The 20,098-nt window shown below is 41.5% G+C and overlaps 1 protein-coding gene and 1 non-coding gene across 2 annotated transcripts; both read left to right on the forward strand.

Annotated features, from left to right (window-relative positions):
- The first annotated feature begins 92 nt into the window (after positions 1-92).
- Positions 93-3,480, forward strand: rpl18a (ribosomal protein L18a). The gene is made up of 5 exons (XM_085375796.1): positions 93-154; positions 1,586-1,765; positions 1,850-1,979; positions 2,995-3,104; positions 3,338-3,480. The coding sequence occupies exons 1-5, from the start codon at positions 137-139 to the stop codon at positions 3,428-3,430; spliced, it is 531 nt and encodes a 176-aa protein (XP_085231922.1). The 5' UTR covers positions 93-136; the 3' UTR covers positions 3,431-3,480.
- On the forward strand, positions 1,381-1,512 carry LOC146614874 (small nucleolar RNA SNORA68). The gene has a single exon (XR_014907037.1). It is a non-coding gene; the product is annotated as a small nucleolar RNA SNORA68 (small nucleolar RNA).
- Positions 3,481-20,098: the final 16,618 nt, after the last annotated feature.

Consider the following 20,098-nt stretch of genomic DNA (forward strand, 5'->3'; position numbering starts at 1 on the left):
AATAACTTATCTTCTTCGGTTTCTGGGGGGAACTCAACTCGGACGGCACCTCTATGGAACTTCCGCCCTCCATTTGACGTGCGCATGCTCCGCCCTGCTGCTTCCTCTTTTACTGTGGCAGTGAGCGAGAGGCACCATGAAGGCGTCCGGCACAGTACGTAAACCGTAAATTTACACTTTTTCACTCTTCACACGCGGCTTCCAACAGCACATTTAATAAAATAACGTCTAGTTTGAGGGGCTCGTGCAGAGCTATTTCCATAAAGTGCGACTTAAAGCGGCAATTTGAGTCTTTTCACCCCGGTGCGTTCGCGTCTACAACATGGCGTCAGCACCATGTGGACTGGGCTCAAACTGAGGGCTGCAGCCGGAGAGAGTGCGAGCTCTCACGCCTTCACTGAGAAAATGAGCTCGGCTTAAGGTGTGGAAAGCGGTCCAGCAGTAGCACTGATCATATTTAATCTGATTTAATTTCAGCGCAGCTTGATTTGCGCTAGTAGAAGCTAACGTTAGCAGCTAATGTGAGTTCATCTCTGACCCGAGCTATCGGCGTGCTTTTTAACCAGGCATAGTGAGCCGGTTTTTTAGTAGGAACTGTAGTTTTTAATCATTGTTTTATAAATATCTGGACTTTATGGAGCTTTTTTTTTTTTAAGTCTTAAACAGTTTTTTTTGTAGAATCGCTGCTTTTTCAAAGCGAGTGCGGTCAGTGAATGAGTACCGTAAAAACTCCTCCAGCTCACAGCAGTTATTCTCCACTGTAGGCCAGAACTGGAGTTGATATAAAGTGTTCAGAAACAGACACAAAGGCTTGGCAGCACAAACTGAAACACGGACTCAATGAACTGCCTTTAATCCGTATAGAAAGCACTGAATGGAGCGGCTGCAGAACCTCTTTTTAAAAAAAGCCCAATTTAAGGTTTTCTCCAGATACTCAATAATTCAGTGGCAGGTGTGTGCACACCTGTGGTGGTGATAGAAATAGGAAATGCTAAGAAAGATTTCGGCTAATGATGACAGCAAAAAACCCCCAACCTAACCCCGAGGAAGTATAAGATAAAAGGAAACAGTTATGGATTCTTGTTTTTAATAGAAAAACACAAATTTTTAGAGGATTGTGTTATTTGTAGTTTAAAATATAATTGTTCAAAAAAGCTTTAAGATATCAATAAAAACTGAAGTCATTTTAAAGTTTTGTTTTTGTTTTTTAGCCAAAATGCCACTACACACACCTCAGATCCGTCAGTTTAATGATAATTTAATCATGTTTGAATGTTTGTGGTAAGAAAATGAAACTGTTATTTTATTATTAGTTTGTTTTTGGTGATGTTTAAGTGAGCAATGTTATTTGTAGCTTGTGTGTCATTTGTGATGTCTCCGTACGCACCCAAACCCAAAGGTCACGCCGTTTTCGTGGCGTGATTTTGTCTGGCGTGCGAACAGGAACTTGGTCCTTGTCGCCTTTCTCTGCTGCTGTCGTGCCTCTGAAAGTGAATTCAGGGATCAACATGTCCTATTGTTGTCTCGCTGTTGTTGCTTTGATCATTTTACCTACATGTGACGCATCTTCATTTTCTTCCCACAGCTTAGGGAGTATAAGGTCATTGGGCGTCTGCTGCCCTCGGCTAAGAACCCCGCCCCCCCTCTCTACCGGATGAGGATCTTCGCCCCGAACCACATCGTAGCCAAGTCTCGCTTCTGGTACTTTGTCTCTCAGCTGAGGAAGATGAAGAAGGCATCCGGAGAGATCGTCTACTGCGGCCTGGTGAGTCTCTGTTTAACCCTCATTTCTTTTTTCCTTGTTAGCGACTCTGACATCGTCTAATGGCTCGTCGTGTTTTCCGGTCAGGTCAACGAGAAGACGCCTCTGAAGGTGAAGAACTTCGGCATCTGGCTGCGCTACGACTCCCGCAGCGGCACCCACAACATGTACAGAGAGTACAGGGACCTCACCACATCTGGAGCCGTCACTCAGTGCTGTGAGTACTAACAGCGGGCCAACGAGGCGCCGTTAGAAACTGTTTTTAGAAATCAGACGAATTTACCTGGATCACGGTGAGAATGAGGTTTAGATCTGCTTGGTTTACGGTTAATCCCAAAAGTGGGGATTCTGTTTTTCACAGCAGCAAAATATTAAAGATGATTTCAGATTTTGACCTTTTGTCGTGTTTTCATGAGAAATGGGGAGCTGGCTTTGTGCTTTCCTGGCAGATATATTGATCGTTGTGTTTTTGTCAGGAAAAAAAGTTTGCTGATGAAAACTTGGAAATGTTTTCGCCAGTAAAATTAACGACGGTCAGCGTGCAGCCAGATTAAATTTTTCTGACTTGTTCTTCATTGTGAGGATTTCTCTGCTAAGGACGCGCCGATGGAAACCTCGGACAGTAAATCTGCAGAATCATTTCCGTTTTGTAGTTTCATGGCATCTGAGCGTGCTCCTGCAGTTTCTCCACGGTTTTAAGGACCTCCTGGCTCCAACGTCCAGCTGAGCTCGCACGAGCGCTCTGAAGCGCCTGTTCACTGGTTTTTGTTTGAGCTGCTAAACCCAGCTGTGTGTCAGCGCTGTGGTGTGTTTGGTCTGAGCTGACAGCTGGTGGTCAAACACCTGAGTGTGGACGTAACTCCTGCCTCTAAGGAGGTTTTAGGCTTAATGATGAATTAATGTCATCATCTGGATTATTTAGCAGGATTAATTTAAACATCTAAAATTACTGAACTATTATTGTTCCATCACTGATGCCGTTTCCTCCAGCGTCTGATCAATGATCTCTAACGAGCAGGAAGGCGAGCATTTCGCTCACATCTGAATCTAAAAATTGAACCTTAGTAGAAACGAAGAGCAGCAGGTGACGTCTGAGCGTTTTTAGGGTTTAATTTTTATCTAAACCCTAAAAACCCTTAATTTTGCAGGGCGTGGAAGATTTTATCAACAGATGTCTGCACAGAGCGGCTGCTTCCTGTTTGTTAAGCTCTGCCTCCTAACCTCTCTTTCAGATCGTGACATGGGAGCTCGCCATCGTGCTCGTGCCCACTCAATCCAGATCATGAAGGTGCAGGTGATCGCCGCCAACAAGTGTCGCAGACCCGCCATCAAGCAGTTCCACGTAAGTCTTCCTCTCGCTGCCCTCCCTCATCAGGAGGCGGGACTCTCTCTGGGCTGCTGCCACCATTGTCAGCTCCAGCTTGAAAACCCGCCACACCAATGGCCAGATTCCTCTTCCAGGTTTCGAGTCTCCATCTTTAAACCTGGCGGTCATGAAGCTGGCGACAGACAACCGTTAGCGCCTTTGTTTGGCGCTTTAACGTCTGATCGTGTGACTTTTGTGTTTCCCTGCAGGACTCCAAGATCAGGTTCCCCCTGCCCCACCGGGTCCTGCGCCGCCAGCACAAACCCCGCTTCACCACCAAGAGACCAAACACCTTCTACTAAAAACAGCTGTATTTGTTTTTGTGCGGGAAATAATAAACGAATCGACCGAACAGCCGACGCCTCGTCTCTGTCTCCATCTTACTGTCACACAAACATCAAACGCTGAGCTGCCGGCGCTCAGTCCTCACATCACATTTAACCGTATTATGCCATTTGTATCATATTTGCTACATGAGTGTCTGAGAGCTCATCAACATGATCAATACTTGACATAATTTCAAAATGTTATGGACAAAACCTTTTTGGGGGTCTAAATTTCACATTCTTGTTAACAAAAAGTTGCCCAAAACACCCACTGTATCAACTGTGATGCAAAAAAAATCTAACAAAATAGATCTTAAACAACATGATATAGCAAAACAATTGTTATGAAGGTTATTAAACATGAATTATAATATTTCTTTGATGGGTTGGATTGGATTACAGGGTTAAAGAATAAAAAATGAAGCACAGTTTGAACAGCAAAATTACCAATAAAGTCCTGTTAGTACACAGACCATACTGTCCCATATTTATAGGGTAATTAAGTTTTTATTTTTATAAATTGATTCAGTGTGGTATGAATGGGGGAATGCATTTGCTAAATATTCTCCAAAGCTGTCTGGCGGGCTGGTTCTGGAGCCCGGGCCTTATGACGCCCCTGATTTAAAGAGCTGAACTTTGACCCACCCTCTCATGTTTTTTATTTTATTTTTTATTTTTATTTTTACATGGCTTCAAACTTAACATAAATTAATATTCTGGAGCTAAAACTTTCATAAATAAAGGATGGTCTGCCTGGGTGTCAGAGGACCGTGAATCCAATTCTGATTTTAAACTTTTAAAGGTGTCTTACAAATGTCGAAAATGGGACTTCTTCTTGTTTGATATTTTCTCAGATGATGAACTGAAGCACTTTTATCCACCTTCTCTCTAAATCCACCAGACATGACATCACTGTGATGTTTGTGATGGTCACATTTTAGTTTTTGATGAATGTGATCAAACACCAATCAGCTGACAGTTTCTATTGGTCGAACCTTAAAGAGTGATGAAACTGCTGAGGCTGACGGGCAAATCAAATCCCAACAAATCCCTGATCTCTGACCTTTGACCCTAGGAGTAATTGTGAACTTGCTGCTCTTATGCTGTCTGTCCACACAGTGGCAGTGTTGTCCAGGACATGAAGTGTAGCTGAGCAGCGATTTCAAAGCTGCCACCTCAACTGATTAGCTTAACCTTTGTGCTGATGAAGGCCACCTTCTCCTCAGCCGACCTCAACCTCTAAACATTCAGAGCTCCGCCTGTCCAGATCTTTGTGCTGGATCTAATTTCCAGTTTGATGACATCAGGCCACACTCGAGATCATCAAGTGTGGATCGTAGCTGAGAGGCCCTGAAACCTGACAGGAATGAAAAGGAGAGACTTCCTAAACACTTTGTGTCGTCATGCTGTTTTCAAAGGTTCTGTATTTCTATGAAACTTACTCAATTGAAATTCTTCACAGTCTTTGGTGAGAATCTGAGGGACCTGCAGAAATGTGAAGGGTGAGAATGTGTGTTTGGTAGAGTGGCTCAGTGTGAATGTGGGTCCACTTCGGTTGTTCGGACTCGGCTGTAATCGTCCTCAATGTGGACTAACTTACAGAAAAGGAGTGAACTGGGCATGTGCAGAGAGGACCTCAGATAGCGCTGGAAAACTTCACCTTCATGAACACGTAAAATTGTTAGCTATACAGAGGGAGGCGGACAGCAGGAGGACGGCGGCGTGTTTTCCGTTATTTTTGAGCAGCTCCATGCACAGCACTGGTGACAGGAAGCTGGTTATAACTCCAGAAATGAATACCGCACAAAGCAGCTTAGTCTGTATGGCAGGGATTTTATTGTTGGTCTTAAAAGGCCGTTTGGTTTAAATTCTCAGGACTTCGAGCTCCGACTGCACACAGTTAAAGCTTCCCAGAGGAGCTCATTGGGAACGCCAAGCTGCCAAGAGCTCAGAGGCCCTTAAATGCTGCTGGCTGTTCTCTGCATGTTTGAAATACTGCTGATGGCTCTCACACAGAAAATAAGTGTAGGCAGAGAGGGGACGTCTGATACCAGCCTGCTGCAGGACCGAGCTACGGTGGCCCAGAGGTGCCAAATACTACAAACGTCAGAACTTTCCTCTGTTAATGATCTTATTTCCGAACGTTTAACTCACCGAGCATTAGCATCAGCTAGCTCTCCACTGAAACCATTAGCTCCAGTTTAAACATGTGTGACGCAGAGCAGCAGAAACATGCCTGGGTGGATGTTTGACCCCTCTCTCATAATTCATATAACGCCCAAGCATGCATTCTGTGTAAACTCAAAGGCTTGTGGGATTTAATTAAAATTAAATTACATTTTCTGACTGGGTTATCATGGAAAGCATGACAGCAGAGACATTTTTCAGCTTCATCGCAGGAAAAACAGTCAGCCTTTACAAAATGATTCTGAACCTGAAGAAATCAGGGCTGGAAAAATGATCCTACTTTCAAATTTAGGTGAAAAACAAACCTTTCATGAATCTAAAATATTTGAATGCCGATGTGAGCCTTGAAAGTTTACCCAGAATGCACTTTTTATTAAATATGGGAGAGGAAACGACAACATGGCAGCAGCCAATAATCACAGTGAAAATACAGTCGGCCTGTTAAAGTCTGAACAATTAAATAATTGCCAGAAAATTCCTTTTTTCTGAAAATGGAGTGGTTAATGAATCTTCATAAGAGTTTTAATTTAAAATGATAATTTTAATGTTTTAAAATGTATTGTTTGTAATGTATAGTGCAATTAAAACTCAAAACATTATTAAGGGGTAGTGAAAACACTGTGAAATCACAGTGTCATTAAGTTCATGTGTTTCAGCAGTCTGAGAGTGGCTGTGGTCCAGGCATCCAGCTGGTCACCTACCAACTGGAATATCAGTGGGTTGGTCCCCAAGTCCCTGAGCAGACCCCAGGTTGTCCCTGATGCTTCCATCATGTATAAATGTTGGACAACGTCCTCGGGCACAGAGGAAGTGATGTAGGAATGTGTGTGTGATTTGGTAAAAGAGTAGTGTAGAAAGTGCTTTGAGTGACAAGCTAAGAAGGAAGGAAGTGCTCTGATTTCTCTCCTCTGCTCACTGTTTCAGGTTGTTTTAAGCCCCGCCCCCACCACGCACACAATGAACAGATTCAATTCAATTTCTTTATTGTCCCACAAGGGGAAATTAGTTTAGCAGCAGGAGGATAAAAATAAACAGAACAATACTATAAAATAATAATAACAATAATAATGATAGAAAGTTCAAGGACAATTATTTGCCATTAAGGAGACAAGACACAGTAGGGATAAAAGAGACCTGGAGTCTTTTAGTCCTCCTCGGAGGTACTCTAAAACGGCGGCCGGAAGGCAACAACTCAAACTCACTGTGAAGTGGATGGTTCACACAATTAATAATAGAATGAGCCTTTCTGAGCACATTTCTATTGTAAATAGGGATGGGTATCGTTTTGGTTTTATCCGATACCGGTGCCAAACTGGTACTTTTGAAATGGTGCCGGTGCTTAAACGGTGCTTAAACCGGTGCTTACAGAATGGAGAACACAAAATTGGTCCAAAAACCTCTCATGTTCAGCTGTTTTTTTGTAAAAAGATAACAATGTTAGCCTTTTCTGCAGCTATGGGGCATATATGGTATCACTCTTGGCTGGAAGCAGTGCTTAAACAATGGAAAAAACACAAACTTTGTCCAAAAACTTCTCATGTTTAGCTGTTTCCCACTTTTTCTTTGGTCATTTTAGCCTTTTTGGCCAGGGTGAAGGGAGGATCTGCCATCAAACAAGAAGACAGCCGCATGTAGCTGTGATGATGTTTGCTAGTTCACCTTACATGCATTAATGTAATAACGTGGTTAGCCTACTCAACATAAATTATACACGAACAACATTAAGCTACTCACGCAGAGAAGAACGGCTGCTGCTGCATCATCATCCGTCATCATTTCTGCTACACTGGCAGGGCTAGGGGCCAGGACTCTCCTCTTCGGGTTTTTGGGGGATGATGCTAACTCCGGGTCCAATAACAGGCACCACACCCGCAGTAGATGTGCTCGGTGTGAGGTCTCGCAGCAAGCTATCAAATACGGCGCATTTCTCGGCTTTTAAAAAAAAAACGCTATGCGTCGCCAGGTGTTTCATCGGATTTGAGGTGTTACCTCCTTTGACAGTATCACAGTATCATCTTAAAGCACTTGTTGCAGGCTGCTGAGTTTGCATATTTTGCTGTGAAGTACAGCCAGACTTTTGACCACTTCGCCTTGGGCATTTTTAATCTGTAGCTCTGCTCTAAAAGAACGTACGTACCTGGACCCGCCTACTATCCTCGGAAACGTAAACTGATTGGCTAGAATTCAAAGTGTATGACATCTCAGGGGAAAAAAGCACCTAAATAAAGCACCGAAATGTGCGCTGCTTTTCGGTCTGGTTACTACCGTTTATGTCAGAACCGGTGCCATCATGGCACCGGACACCGGTACCCATCCCTAATTGTAAATGGCCAAAAGTTCATCTTGCCAGCGCCCTGAAATTTTGCTAGCAGTTTTTACCAGAAGTCCCAACTGATTCTTATTCTTCACCGTCAGGTTACCAAACCAGGCAGCAATACAAAAAGACATCACAGATTCGATAAAACGATAGAGCACAAGAATTGAAGTCAAGACAGCCTGTTACTGTGTTATACTGTTGTATTAGTCTGTTACAGTATTATCCATTAGCCATCTGCACCATCATCAGTCTGCTTAGCAGTAAAGCTGCGGAGCGTGACCTCAGGTCAGGTTATTTATCCTGTACTGGCAGCAGACGTGTCACTCTGGGCTTTCTTCCTGTTTTCTGGTGTTTTTCAGCCCAAATGATTCATTAAGAAAAGAACCTGCAGCTCGTCTCAGGATTAAATCACTGATGTGTGCTGCTGTTGCAGAGTTTCATGTTAGCTGTTTGCTTCCTGCACACTGAGGGGAATCCTGAGGCTCTGACCTGACCACAGTCTGGTCTTGGCCTCAGCCAGGTTTACTGTTCTGCGGCCTGGGCCGACAGCTCGAGGTGGCCGGGAGGCTTTGTGGATCCCCAGCCAGCCAAAAACTCTCCGCAGGTACAGAGTGGCAAAGCCTCAAACCACAAAATCCACAGGGCATAAAGGCTTAGTGTCAGGGCTGCAGGTGGAGACGCAGGAGTGAGGCGGAGGTGGAGAGGGTAATTATGCTGTGGTGGCAGTGCTGAGTCCTGACCTCTATGCTGTCCTTGTGTTTGGGACTGAACAGCTCATCAGAGGGATTCATCCAGTGCTATGAGTCCTCCAGGAGCTCACAAGGTTCCCAGCGAGCCTGCAATGATCTTAAAAACCTCGACATTCATGTGAGAAGTGTCAGTGTTCTTTTACCTGACGCACTGATTGTTCTCACCTGTGTTGGTAACGATTACCTGTCCTGCTCCTTCTGTCTCATTTTTACAGTCAGTCTGTTCCTCGTGCAGATTTGTTTAGTTGAATTTGTTTGTTTCAGTGATGGTTTCAAAACAATCTGACACTAACAGCGACACTCATCACATCTGGGTGGGTTTAGGATGAAGGTCCTGGTGGTTTGATCCCCAGCTGCTGACTCCAGCTAGTAGGATGTCAACGCTCTGGAGGGGATTTAGCCTGAGATAGATGTTTGATCCCCGCTGAAATGAACTGAAGATGAATATAATGACTAAGCATCGTCTTTTATCGTCGTCAATAAAAAAGCTCAAATGCAATCCCCCATATGAGGACACATGGTCACAGGAGGTCAAAGGTCAACCTTTAGATGCACGCAGGTCCTCACCCACTCCACACTGAGTTGTCTCCTGAGGTCACTCCACACTGGTGGATTACAGTGGTGTTTGGTATGTGAAGGCATTCTGAACTGTTTGTGGATCAGCTGAAGGACTTACAGATTAAACTGAGCTGTGGCAGTAAGAGACGGTGGGATGGAGAAAGGCGAGCAACTATGGGAGGCGTGATTGCAGTGGAGCAGCAGAACGAGAACTTCCTGTGCAGGACGAGCGATGAGACTGGATTCACAGCGTCTCCCTGGAAGCACCAGTATGCTGTAGTATTCTTTAGAACCTGGAACTAATGGGAACCTTTCCTGGAGACAAAAATATTTAAAGCTGAATGAAAATGACTTGAAGCTCAGCCTCAGATGGAGCATAAACTTCAGAGCAGCACGAAGTGTTTCGGCCCTCTGCTGAGCTCAAACATCACACCATCGTTAACTTCACACAAACTGAAAGTCTGAGTAGGACTTTCTGGCAGCTCCTTGCCCACCTGAGGCCGTCACACTGCAGGCCTGCAGGTCGCCTTACATAAATCCAACATGGCCACATAAAATCATCAGCGAGCAGCAGCCTGAGAGTACTCAGAGTAATTACCCCTCACTGAGGCAGAGCTGGCTCTTAAATAATCTCCCCTACACTTTGAGGGGAGGTCGGGGACTTTCCCCCGCGGTCCGCCTGCAGAGAAAAGACAGTGCACGCTCCAAACAAAGAAGCACCTTTCTTCGCTGCCGGCTCAGCTATCGGCAACAGGACCGCAACCCACTGACTCAGGCTTTGATTGACGGGCTTTAAGTTTTCTCCAGCAGGAGAAAGGAGTGCGCTGACCAGGACTGAACCCAGACCACGTTCTGCCGCCGCTGCACAGGAATGTGCTAAAAGCTCCGTGCTCAGCAGCCAAACACTTTCCATCTTCCACTTAATGCTTCTCCAAACCTCCCACGAATGTTCGGAGCCGTCGGAGCCAAAACGACATGTAATCACAAAGATCAACAAAGCTTAACAGCTTCTACAGAAAACACACACACACACACACACACACACACACACACACACACACACACACACACTGCAGAGTTCTCTGCAGACTTTGTACCAGTTTAAACTCATTCTTTCAGTGTAAACAGCAACACCTGATGGCCAAACCCTGCAGTTGACTCACAGGACAAACGTGTTTTAAAGTGTCGGATATTCACATGAAACCTTTTAAGGATTTAGGATGGCAAACATGTGGAAACAAATGCCTGGGAGTCATAAGCTCAGAAGGTGACCCCACATGCTGTGAGGCTCGTGCACAGGTTTGAGGACCTTTATTTCCTCGATAAAATAAAAGCACAATAAAAGCTGAAAAAGCCCCACCCACCCCTAAAGTTGCACCAGACCTCCTCCTGTAACCCCTGTGAGATTTGAGGATCACTGGGCCCTTGCATCTTTTCCAGTAGTTGCACGTTACTCCCACAGGGGGCGGTGCAGACTGTTCCACAGATTTATCGTAACCTGATGACATCACTGTTATCCCAGGTGTCAACTCGCTCACAGGTGAATCTGTTCTTTTTGAAGCATCAGTGTTAGCGTGTTAATTCTGTGGAGCCATCTGTTAGCAGCCCATCTGTACAACCAGTGAAAAAAATTGTTGAGCTTTTATTTTGAAGTTATTTAAATGTTTATTTGAACTTGCCTAAACACTGAACATGTTTTCTTTTCTAAAAAAGATTTATGACCAATCACAGCAGTCTATTTCACATTGACTAACACCTGTTAAACCTGAAGAGAACGTCATGGGTCAGAAGTCGTTCTGCAGACACCCGACCATACAATATTCTAGAGATTACGCTGAGTTTTGCAATAACAATCACATTTTTCTGCTGCAGATTTTGTCCTCACAGTTATCTGTCTGTTTTATCAAGTAAGATTATGTTTTTTTTCTGCTAAATGAGACATCAGATAAACAAACTGTCACTAAAACCTGCTGTAAGACAGTCAGTCTGCAACCAGTGTGTGATTGAATAAATGTCAACGAAGCAATTACATGCAATCTTTTTCTGATAATACAGCAATGAACAGTGACAAATCAGTGAAAATCATGTAGGTGAAGCTGTGTACAAATTTAATTATTACATGTGTGCTCAACAGCCTTTCTGATCTACAGGAATGTAACCAGAGTTAAGTCGAGTCCACTTGAATGGTCTCACTGACACAGACTCACTCACTCATGAGTCTGCAATCGGTCTGTATTTATAAACCAGACAGTAATCTCTCTGAGTGACTTCAGTCTGAGCTATGCTAGTTGCTCAGCTAACGCTGTCTCAGGATGTTGGTGAGGCCCTCTGTTCATAATATTTCCTGAGTATTTTTGTTTATTTAACAGAACACTGATATTTGGTGTCCCTGTATCGAGACAATATCAATAAATGAATATGGTGCTACTGTGCTGTATGGATCGCCACCCCTTTCAGGTTATTTGATCTTTTGTTTTTATGTCTGTATCTGCGTGCAGACTCGAGCCAGCTGCTAAATCATCTGTTTGAACTCTGTATGATCTCTTATGTTTGCCATATGTCATTAGCGTGAAGTTCTTCAAGCTAGAAGTTGTTTTCATCATAACCCTTTTGTTTTGTCTTTTAGAAAACAGACATTAGAAAACTGAGGATTACTTCGTGTTCATTGGGCAGCTTGTTGTTCCTTACTTCCTGCTCCTCTGTAACTCTACCATGACCATAACCTCCAAAATGATCATCATGTTTCATTCAATCTGCGACCAGAAACCCATCACCTGAGAAGGACGCTCATTTTCTCTTAGAAGGCGAGCTCTATACAATCTGAGCAGAGGAGTTCCCCCCCCTGGACATTACAGAGAATTCAGGTTTGAGGCTTCACCTTTACTTTTCACGAGCCACAACAAGGGTTTTCATGAATATAAAATAATCTGAACTTTCACCTAAGGTCAGGGTGATGAGGGTGATGATACTGCTCCAAAAACATTCCTCTGATGCCATCGCAGCAATATGCAGAGTCGGCGTTTGAAGTTCTCAAGCCTTCACACTGTCAGACATGGAACTGCTTGTTCGCTTCGTCCTCATCAGATCATAAGTTCTGATGAGAGAAACTGTCAGCGCTGTCAAACCAGAGGACATAGAGGAGGCTTTATTCCCCAAGAGGATGCTCACAGGAAGCTGGAGGGGGCAGGGCATATCTACAGTCATGCACCTGAAAACACAACAAGGGAAACCAAACAGATTCCTGCCTTTGTACGAAAACAGTCTGAAAGGTGAAGTAGTGAAGAGGGTTTTACACACTGAAGCAGTGATTGGTGGAATGGAGTCAGGTGAGTGTTTGGGAGGGAAACAGGGCAGGTGTTAGAGGATGAGGTAACGTGTAAACTGAAAAAAGTGTTAACTTCATCCTACTCCTTTTTGAGCATAAACATTGTGTAGACATAGAGATTTTGAAGAAAACTTGATGTTTTTAAGTTTTTCTTTTCCCTTGTTATATCAATTATATTTACAAGTTTGAAATAACATCATTCTATCTATATGTGTGTGACGTTGACTTTTTTACTGAACAGAATACATTTTATCTTGCACTCTGGACACAATAAGTCAACACTTTTGACTCAGTCTTACAGTCACCACATGTTCTTAATGATTCCTTACATTAATAATAATTCATTTTAGAAGATATTTCTTTCTTCTTCTTTTTTTTAAATCTTTTTGTCTCTTAATCCAAATATTTTAAATATTTTAAAATCAAAATGGTTATTTTTTAATTTTAAAATATAAAGTATCTATAAAGTTGCATATATCATAATTTATTTTTTTCAACTGAATTTCTGTTTTTCATGAAATTTTCTTCTTAATCATTTTAATTTTTTTTAACCCACTGGGATACAGCCCCAGTGAATGATTTTGTTTTTTACCATGCCAGATTTGAATAAAATGTGTTTTAAAGATGCTGTATTTATACTTTGACATATCCCTACTTTTAGATTTTAGTCTCATACTTTTAAATCTTATTTGGTGACTTTAATGTTCTACTCTTTATTTTATTTTCATTTGGTCACATTTTTTTATTTTGACCATTTTAAAGATTTTTTTAAATTCATAACTCTTGATTAAAATTCCTCCTGGTGGAGGAAAAGGTTCCTCAGTATCCTGGGCTGTTTTATTTTTTATTATTTTGGCATACAGGCTGGAGAGTGCGGTTATTCCCCTGTAATAACAGTTATAAACACAGAGCTCCACTTTCTGTAATGGAGTGCAGTTCATTAAGGAGCTGGTTGCTTCTTCCTCTTCTTCTTTGGTGGCCTGGATACGTTGGTGTTGTTGTTCAGGTCTGCAGGACGCGTGCTCACACTTCAAACAGTGGCCAGTTGTTGTTGGAGAGTCCTCAGCTGGACGCCGGCTTCGTGTCTGTGCAGCAAGGAGTTAATCAGCGTGGCCTCGTTACAGGACAGGATGTTGGTTTAAAGACACAAATGTCAACAGACACTTAAGTGCAGCTCGTTAATTCCATTAACTTTCGTGAAGGTGTGGGTTTGTTCAGCTAACTGGGCTGAATTATTCAATTTGTGCATTTTGGAGGTGATGTTTGGACAGCTAATGTGTGGAGGACATTTTCCATAAAGAGAAGAAAGACAGAGTTCAGAGAGTAAAAGGAGCTGCAGCTAAATATAGTTCATGGCTGCAAGTTCGCAAACACATTTTGATTTAATCAGTGAAGGGATGAAACAGACCACCATTGCTGGAGTCCGGCATTAAACAGTCAGTCAACACTTTCAACGGAGAAACCCAGAAACACAAACTCACAAAGTCTTCCTGCTCTCAATTTAACTTAAAAACTAATATCTGAACAAAAAACACACAGCTATTAACCTCATGCTGAAGGTATTCACTTTTTATTTGTATTTTCAAAATTTTATTTAACGTTCTGAAGGAATTTAACAAACCCTCAGAAACAATGCTGTATCATCCAAAAAATGTACACTGTATATAAAAGATGGACATAGCCACCAGTTTCTGCAGTCCCGTCTCTAAGTTTTATTTGGATCCTAAGTTTTTCCAGTTTTATCCTGCTGAGCAGTAATCCTGAATTTGTGTCCATCTACTTAAAAAAACCCCATTAAACATTAAAAAAAAAAACCATTCATGATTATTACAGTGGTCCCTCATTTCTTACATTCTAGAAATAACCCGCGATAGGTGAAATCTGCAAAGTAGCTAACTTTATATTTTACAATTATTATAGATGTTTTAAGACTGTAAAACCCCTCACTACACACTCTATACACTTTTCTCAGACAGGCACGAACATTTTCACACCTTTCTCTCTTGTTTAAACACTCTCAAAGTTCAAACCTTCGTAGAAAAATAAGTCCAGTATTATAGAATGAAACCAAAAACCCTCGGTTGCCTTTGACGGTGCAAAACGTTTCGTCGACATTGCTGTGTTTGTTGGGGAGAAAACTTACAGACATACAGTACAGCACTTCAGAGTCACTGCTAGCGATCAAAGATTTAAATGTGACAAGCTGAACGCATTCTGTACTGTACAGGAGACACGACACGAGATTGATTGACAATGGTCTACAGCCAATCAGGTTGCAGAACACAATGTGCTGTAAAAAAAAAAAGAAAAGCATGCAAAATTGCACAAAACAATTCAGCGAAACAGCGAGCCACATTGTAGCAAAGGACCACTGTAGTACACTGAAAAAAAGGGACTGGCCATCTCTTGGATTTATGTAAGCATCTTGCATGTATTTAACACAATTGCCTCATGTTTTAAAGTTAAATGTAACTATATAGTGTAAAAACTACATGATATGCAGAAAGGGTGTATTAAATTGTTCATATCATGTTCAGGTGAAGTAAGTCAATAAGATAGCAACGTTAAATCTCGTGAAACCACGCGTGATTTCATCTCGCGGGCTTTGGATCGTGGTTTAAAAAAGGCATCCATCTCAGTCAAGTCGAGCAGCCAACTCTACGTTTTTGGTATGTCTTGATTTTTTGAATTAATATTTACCATATTTCAGCCAAATGTAGTTAAACGTCTAGAGTGTCGCCATGTAACATGCTAAAAAAGAGCCGTTAGCTTATTTGCTGTTTTATCTGTTGTCAAAGAATTGGCGCTTTTTCATTTGAATTTGTCTTTGGCACAAGAGCCGTAATATCACATTAAACCTAATTACGAGGCACTCATAACATAATTTGGTTTTCTGTGTGAATAGATTTGCCAACTGACTCTTCAGTTACATTGTGTATTTACTGCACCGTGGTGTTAGTGAGATTTTGGACATTGAACAGCTTTAGCTAATATCATCAGCGGCATTATGCTAGCTTACATCCCTACCCCTCCTGCCCTCACCTGCTGTCCTTTTGTTTTTGTTTTTGTTTTTTTTGCTGCACATTGAGAGATGACCTCTATTCTGCATTTCACCAGGAGTCAGCTGATGGATTGTGGGTTCAAGGTGTTATGGTAAGAAAGTATATTCTATTTTCGTTTCTGTAACTTAATTATAATAGGTTTTTTATAATTATTAGGTGCATGCATACTCACCCTATTAATACAACTGAGAAATCCAAAATCTGCCATAGGTTTAACTTATACCTGTATGTATTGCCAGAAAGGTGATTACTGGACTCGCATTAATGCACACTTGAACTGAAATGAGGTTGTAACTTGTGGGTTGTTGGGTTGCAAATCAGAAACAAACATCTTTGGATTTTTTTTAATCCCATAAGATCTGGAAACACAGTTTTTATTCAACAAAACATTACTGATTAACCAAGCACAGTGCCTGCTGTTATTTCAAAATAATTTTATGTCATTTTAGATAAAATGCAGCATTCCAGTGCATCCCAACCATGCCTTTACAGTCAAGGTTTCTGACGGAGCTGAGTTTCTCTCTGACAGTCTGCTGAAAGTGTTTGCAAAGTGATCGGGGGAACAGGGCACAAAGCTAAAGGATGTAGCTGCCATTATGACAGTAAGAACTTTAAAATTCTTTAACTACAAAGTGTATATGTATTGCATTAGGTCAGTAAAAGATTTTTATGCTACATCCATTGAAACAGTCAACTATTACCTGTGAGTAATGATTCCACTAAAAGGATGCCATAATTTTCGTCATGCATTTACTGGCCCACTGAGAAAAATTTATCTTTTTTTTAAAAATAAATGTTCTGGAAACTATATATCCATAAAGTTGATGTCAAACAGGAACTTTTGCTATTGCTTTGTAGATGCTGGTGTTGCATCTTGACTGGTTTAAAAAGTCAAGAGTTTTTGTCTGGGATCATTTTCTTCTGTGCTACTGAAAAGTTCACAAATCTTTTTGTTTTCTTTGTTATAATACTCAAGGATGACATTAATGCTTGAAGTCCCTCATCAAAGTGCTCCGCATCTGTGTGAAAGACAATTGCAACATCTTGGTGCAGGAGTTCATGGTGAGTGTTTTATGAGTAGATTGTGGATTTGCAACATTTAAAAATGCATTTAGTTATCCACTTGATCCTCATTGGACTGGTTAGGACCAGTAGTCCTCTTTAATAATTTGAAGTTCACATGAGGCCTGGTAGTGAACTCGGCCGCCGGCCCTTGAGGCCCCACCCCCACCCCTGTATTAGGGGTCACATCAGTGTGAAAAAACTTTAAATTTGTCATTCTAATGAACAAAGGAAAATCCCACCAGTATTTACATTAGCTTTTGTTTGAAAAAAAAAAAAAAAGACCAACTGACCAACAGCTAACCAAATTGTGGGGCTGAAAGTCTAAATTCTAACATCTTCTGAGTGACATAACCTGGATTTCTGATGGGCCGGTGTCTTTCTAACAAAAACTAATGTAAAGCATTTGAAATTATTATGTTTTTCACCCTCTCTTAGAAACTCTGTTAGACCATGAATGGCAGCATGGCAGGCCACTCTTTGGCTATAGCTATTTACTATGTTGCTTGCATTGGTTTAAATTACTCTAACATTAGAACTGGTAGATTCAAAAGAGATGAGTTTAAAAAGGAATCTTAAAGAAATGTTTTGTGTTTAACCAGAACTTGCCTGAGGCCACTGCACAGATTGAGAAAACCACAATGAACATCTGTCTCCAGAGATGCGCCAGGCAATGACTTTTCTGATGTTGTTCTTCAAGATCTGGATAACGTGACCTTTGCAGTAGCCATGCTGTTTGGACCTTTTTTATTCCTTCAACATGAGTTACCCATCACAACTCTGCTACACTTTTGAGGTGATTCAAAGGGTGGTAATGGAGATGGATGCAACTCAGCTCTCAAGAAAAGCTCACAACTAAGACAAAACTGCTCCTGCAACGAAGCTCACTGTTATGCATGTGAGGTGACCAGCTCTAGGTGAGAGGACATTTAAATCTCACACTTGTTCTGCTGCATTTTTGAAGCTCAATTCCAGGAACGGATCGCAGGGTTCATTTTTATATACTCTGCAACTGCCATGAGGACGAGCTGTTTTTTGTTGTTGTTTGTTTTTCCTTTTGCTCTGTACAAGTTCTGTTTGTCTGTTTGGCAGCATTTTTAAATTTCTCTTTGTATTTTTTCTTTCTTTTACTAGTGAAGAGATGTAGCGTGAACAGTTATACAGTCTAAATATCCCATATGGGTCGTGTGAAATGGTATTTTCAGTTTCATTCAGTTGAAGTAAAGAACGTTGAATATTTCTAAGTGTGCTGTTTTGAACCAAGATGTCACAGTATGATCAGTGCTGTATTTTTTGACAGTCACTGTATCAATGTTATTTTTGCGTCTCTTGAATAAAGGTTTTGACCTGCAAGTGCTAATTTCTTTAGTTATTGGGGTAAAATGGGTAGTGTTAATAGGAAGGTGTTTGCCAATTCAGTAACCTAATTTAATGTTAATGGAAACTAACATTACCTCAAATTGTTTAGTTATAATTGTTGTTTAACTGAATCTTGATGTCAGAGGCCTTAAATAGAATGTTTTGTATTGTTCTTTCCCAACATTTTTCAAAAGAAACAGTCTAATTTCTTTGCTGCGATTGATTCCAGAGAACACGGAAGAACTGACATTATTTAACTGTTGATTTATATAGATTCAGTAGAGGAGTAATGTCAGTTTAATTCTTTAACTACTGCAGTGAAATTAGACATGTTGTTTTGAAAGGTTACTGGTGGATGCCAGCAACCATCTTGGAAGAGAACAATACAATCTGTTATAAGGCCTCCATTTGAAAATTGTGTATTTGATACTAGAATATAATAGCAAAATGTAATTTGAAGATAACATGTAGTATTTAAGTGACCAAGTAGTATTGGGTAAAAGTTATTGAATGGTGTTGGGATAAAGTGAGAAAATTGTGAAGGATTAAAATATTTCAAGAGCTCAAATTACTTCATCAAAACATGTTTAAGTCACATTTTATCAACACAAATTGCACAGATTTATTGAACATGAATAAATTGTGTTAATTTAACTCAATTGTTTAAGTTGCTGCCAAAGCAAAACATCTGTGTGCAACAAATGTCCACCATTGAATTAAGTAAATCCAACAACATATTTTTTTCAGTGTATATAGCAGACTGATCAAAGAGGCCACGCTCTCTTTAATGCTGGTCAGTTATACATAGATGTATACAGATGTACTGAAGGGGGAAATTATCTATGGAGACCAAAGACTTTTTGCTTGAGACTGTAAACATGTTTATTTCTCCTGTAAAGCTGTAACAGTTTCTGGGGACTGATTCACTGCTGGAGCCTCTTTTGGACATCAGAGGAACTGCAGGTTTTTTAATTCATGTTTAAGCTGCAGGTCTGTCTCTCTTTAAGTTGTTTTCAGGCACACTGTGACCTTTATGTTTCAAAGTGAACATGACGGCTCTCAGCAGCGTGCTGTGGTGGATTTACAGCTCCTCTCTCTCCTCCATGACGTTTCTGCAAACTGGAGACGGCACCAAACTCTGAGCAGCAGACAGAAACCGGCTGAGCAACAAAAAGCTATTTTTTAGCAGAGAACTGACAGCTGGGAGCACATCTGCCCACCACACCCTCACTCCTTATGTAACGCTGACAGCCCAGTAGGACAACCTCCAGCCTCTGACACTTTGAACAGAAGCTGCTGAAAGAAAAGGTTTTAATGCCATTTTTAAACTTATTTCAAACCCACGTTCCCCTTCTCTTTAATGTCTTTAATCCAGAGCTTTCAGCTGAATGATTTACTGTGAAGGTTTCCTCTAACTGAGGCATACATCAAAGCGACTCCAGGATGAAATAAAGCTCCTGTGACATGTCTGGAAGTCCAGACTGGACTCAAAGAAGGAGCCTGACGCCGTTTCATCGAGTCCACACTGAGGTAAAGTATCTGGAGACAGTCGAAGACCTCTGCTTCCTGTCTCCACTCAATGGACTCCTGTGTGTGCCTGACAATAAAGGATGAAGGTTACAGGCTGTCCACCCTCCACTTCATCATCCTCTCAGTGCTGGAACAGATAAGTTTCTCAGAACTCTAAGCTGCATGGAAAATTGAAGTTTTGTACTTCTGTGGCCAGTATCAGGAAGTCAGGAGGAACTTTGTCAATGTTATTCATCATCTGAAGCTCTTTGAGGTTGTTTTGTTTCTACAAGACAGAAAAGTCAAAGCCATTTTTATCCTCCCAGGAGGAGAATCATTAGGTGGCAAAACATTTGCCTGCTGGGTCACCCAGAAACACCTGTGTCACCAGAAGTGAACACAATTTATTAAACTGTAGTGCAGGGGTAGGCAACTCCAGGCCTCGAGTGCCAGTGTCCTGGAGGTTTTAGATGTGTCCATGATCCATCACAGCTGATTTAAAGGGCTAAATGGCTC

This window comes from Diplotaxodon limnothrissa, linkage group LG17 (genome assembly GCF_057381915.1).
Source record: "Diplotaxodon limnothrissa isolate DT_005_m linkage group LG17, D_limnothrissa_male_GT1.1, whole genome shotgun sequence".
Taxonomy (NCBI): domain Eukaryota; kingdom Metazoa; phylum Chordata; class Actinopteri; order Cichliformes; family Cichlidae; genus Diplotaxodon; species Diplotaxodon limnothrissa.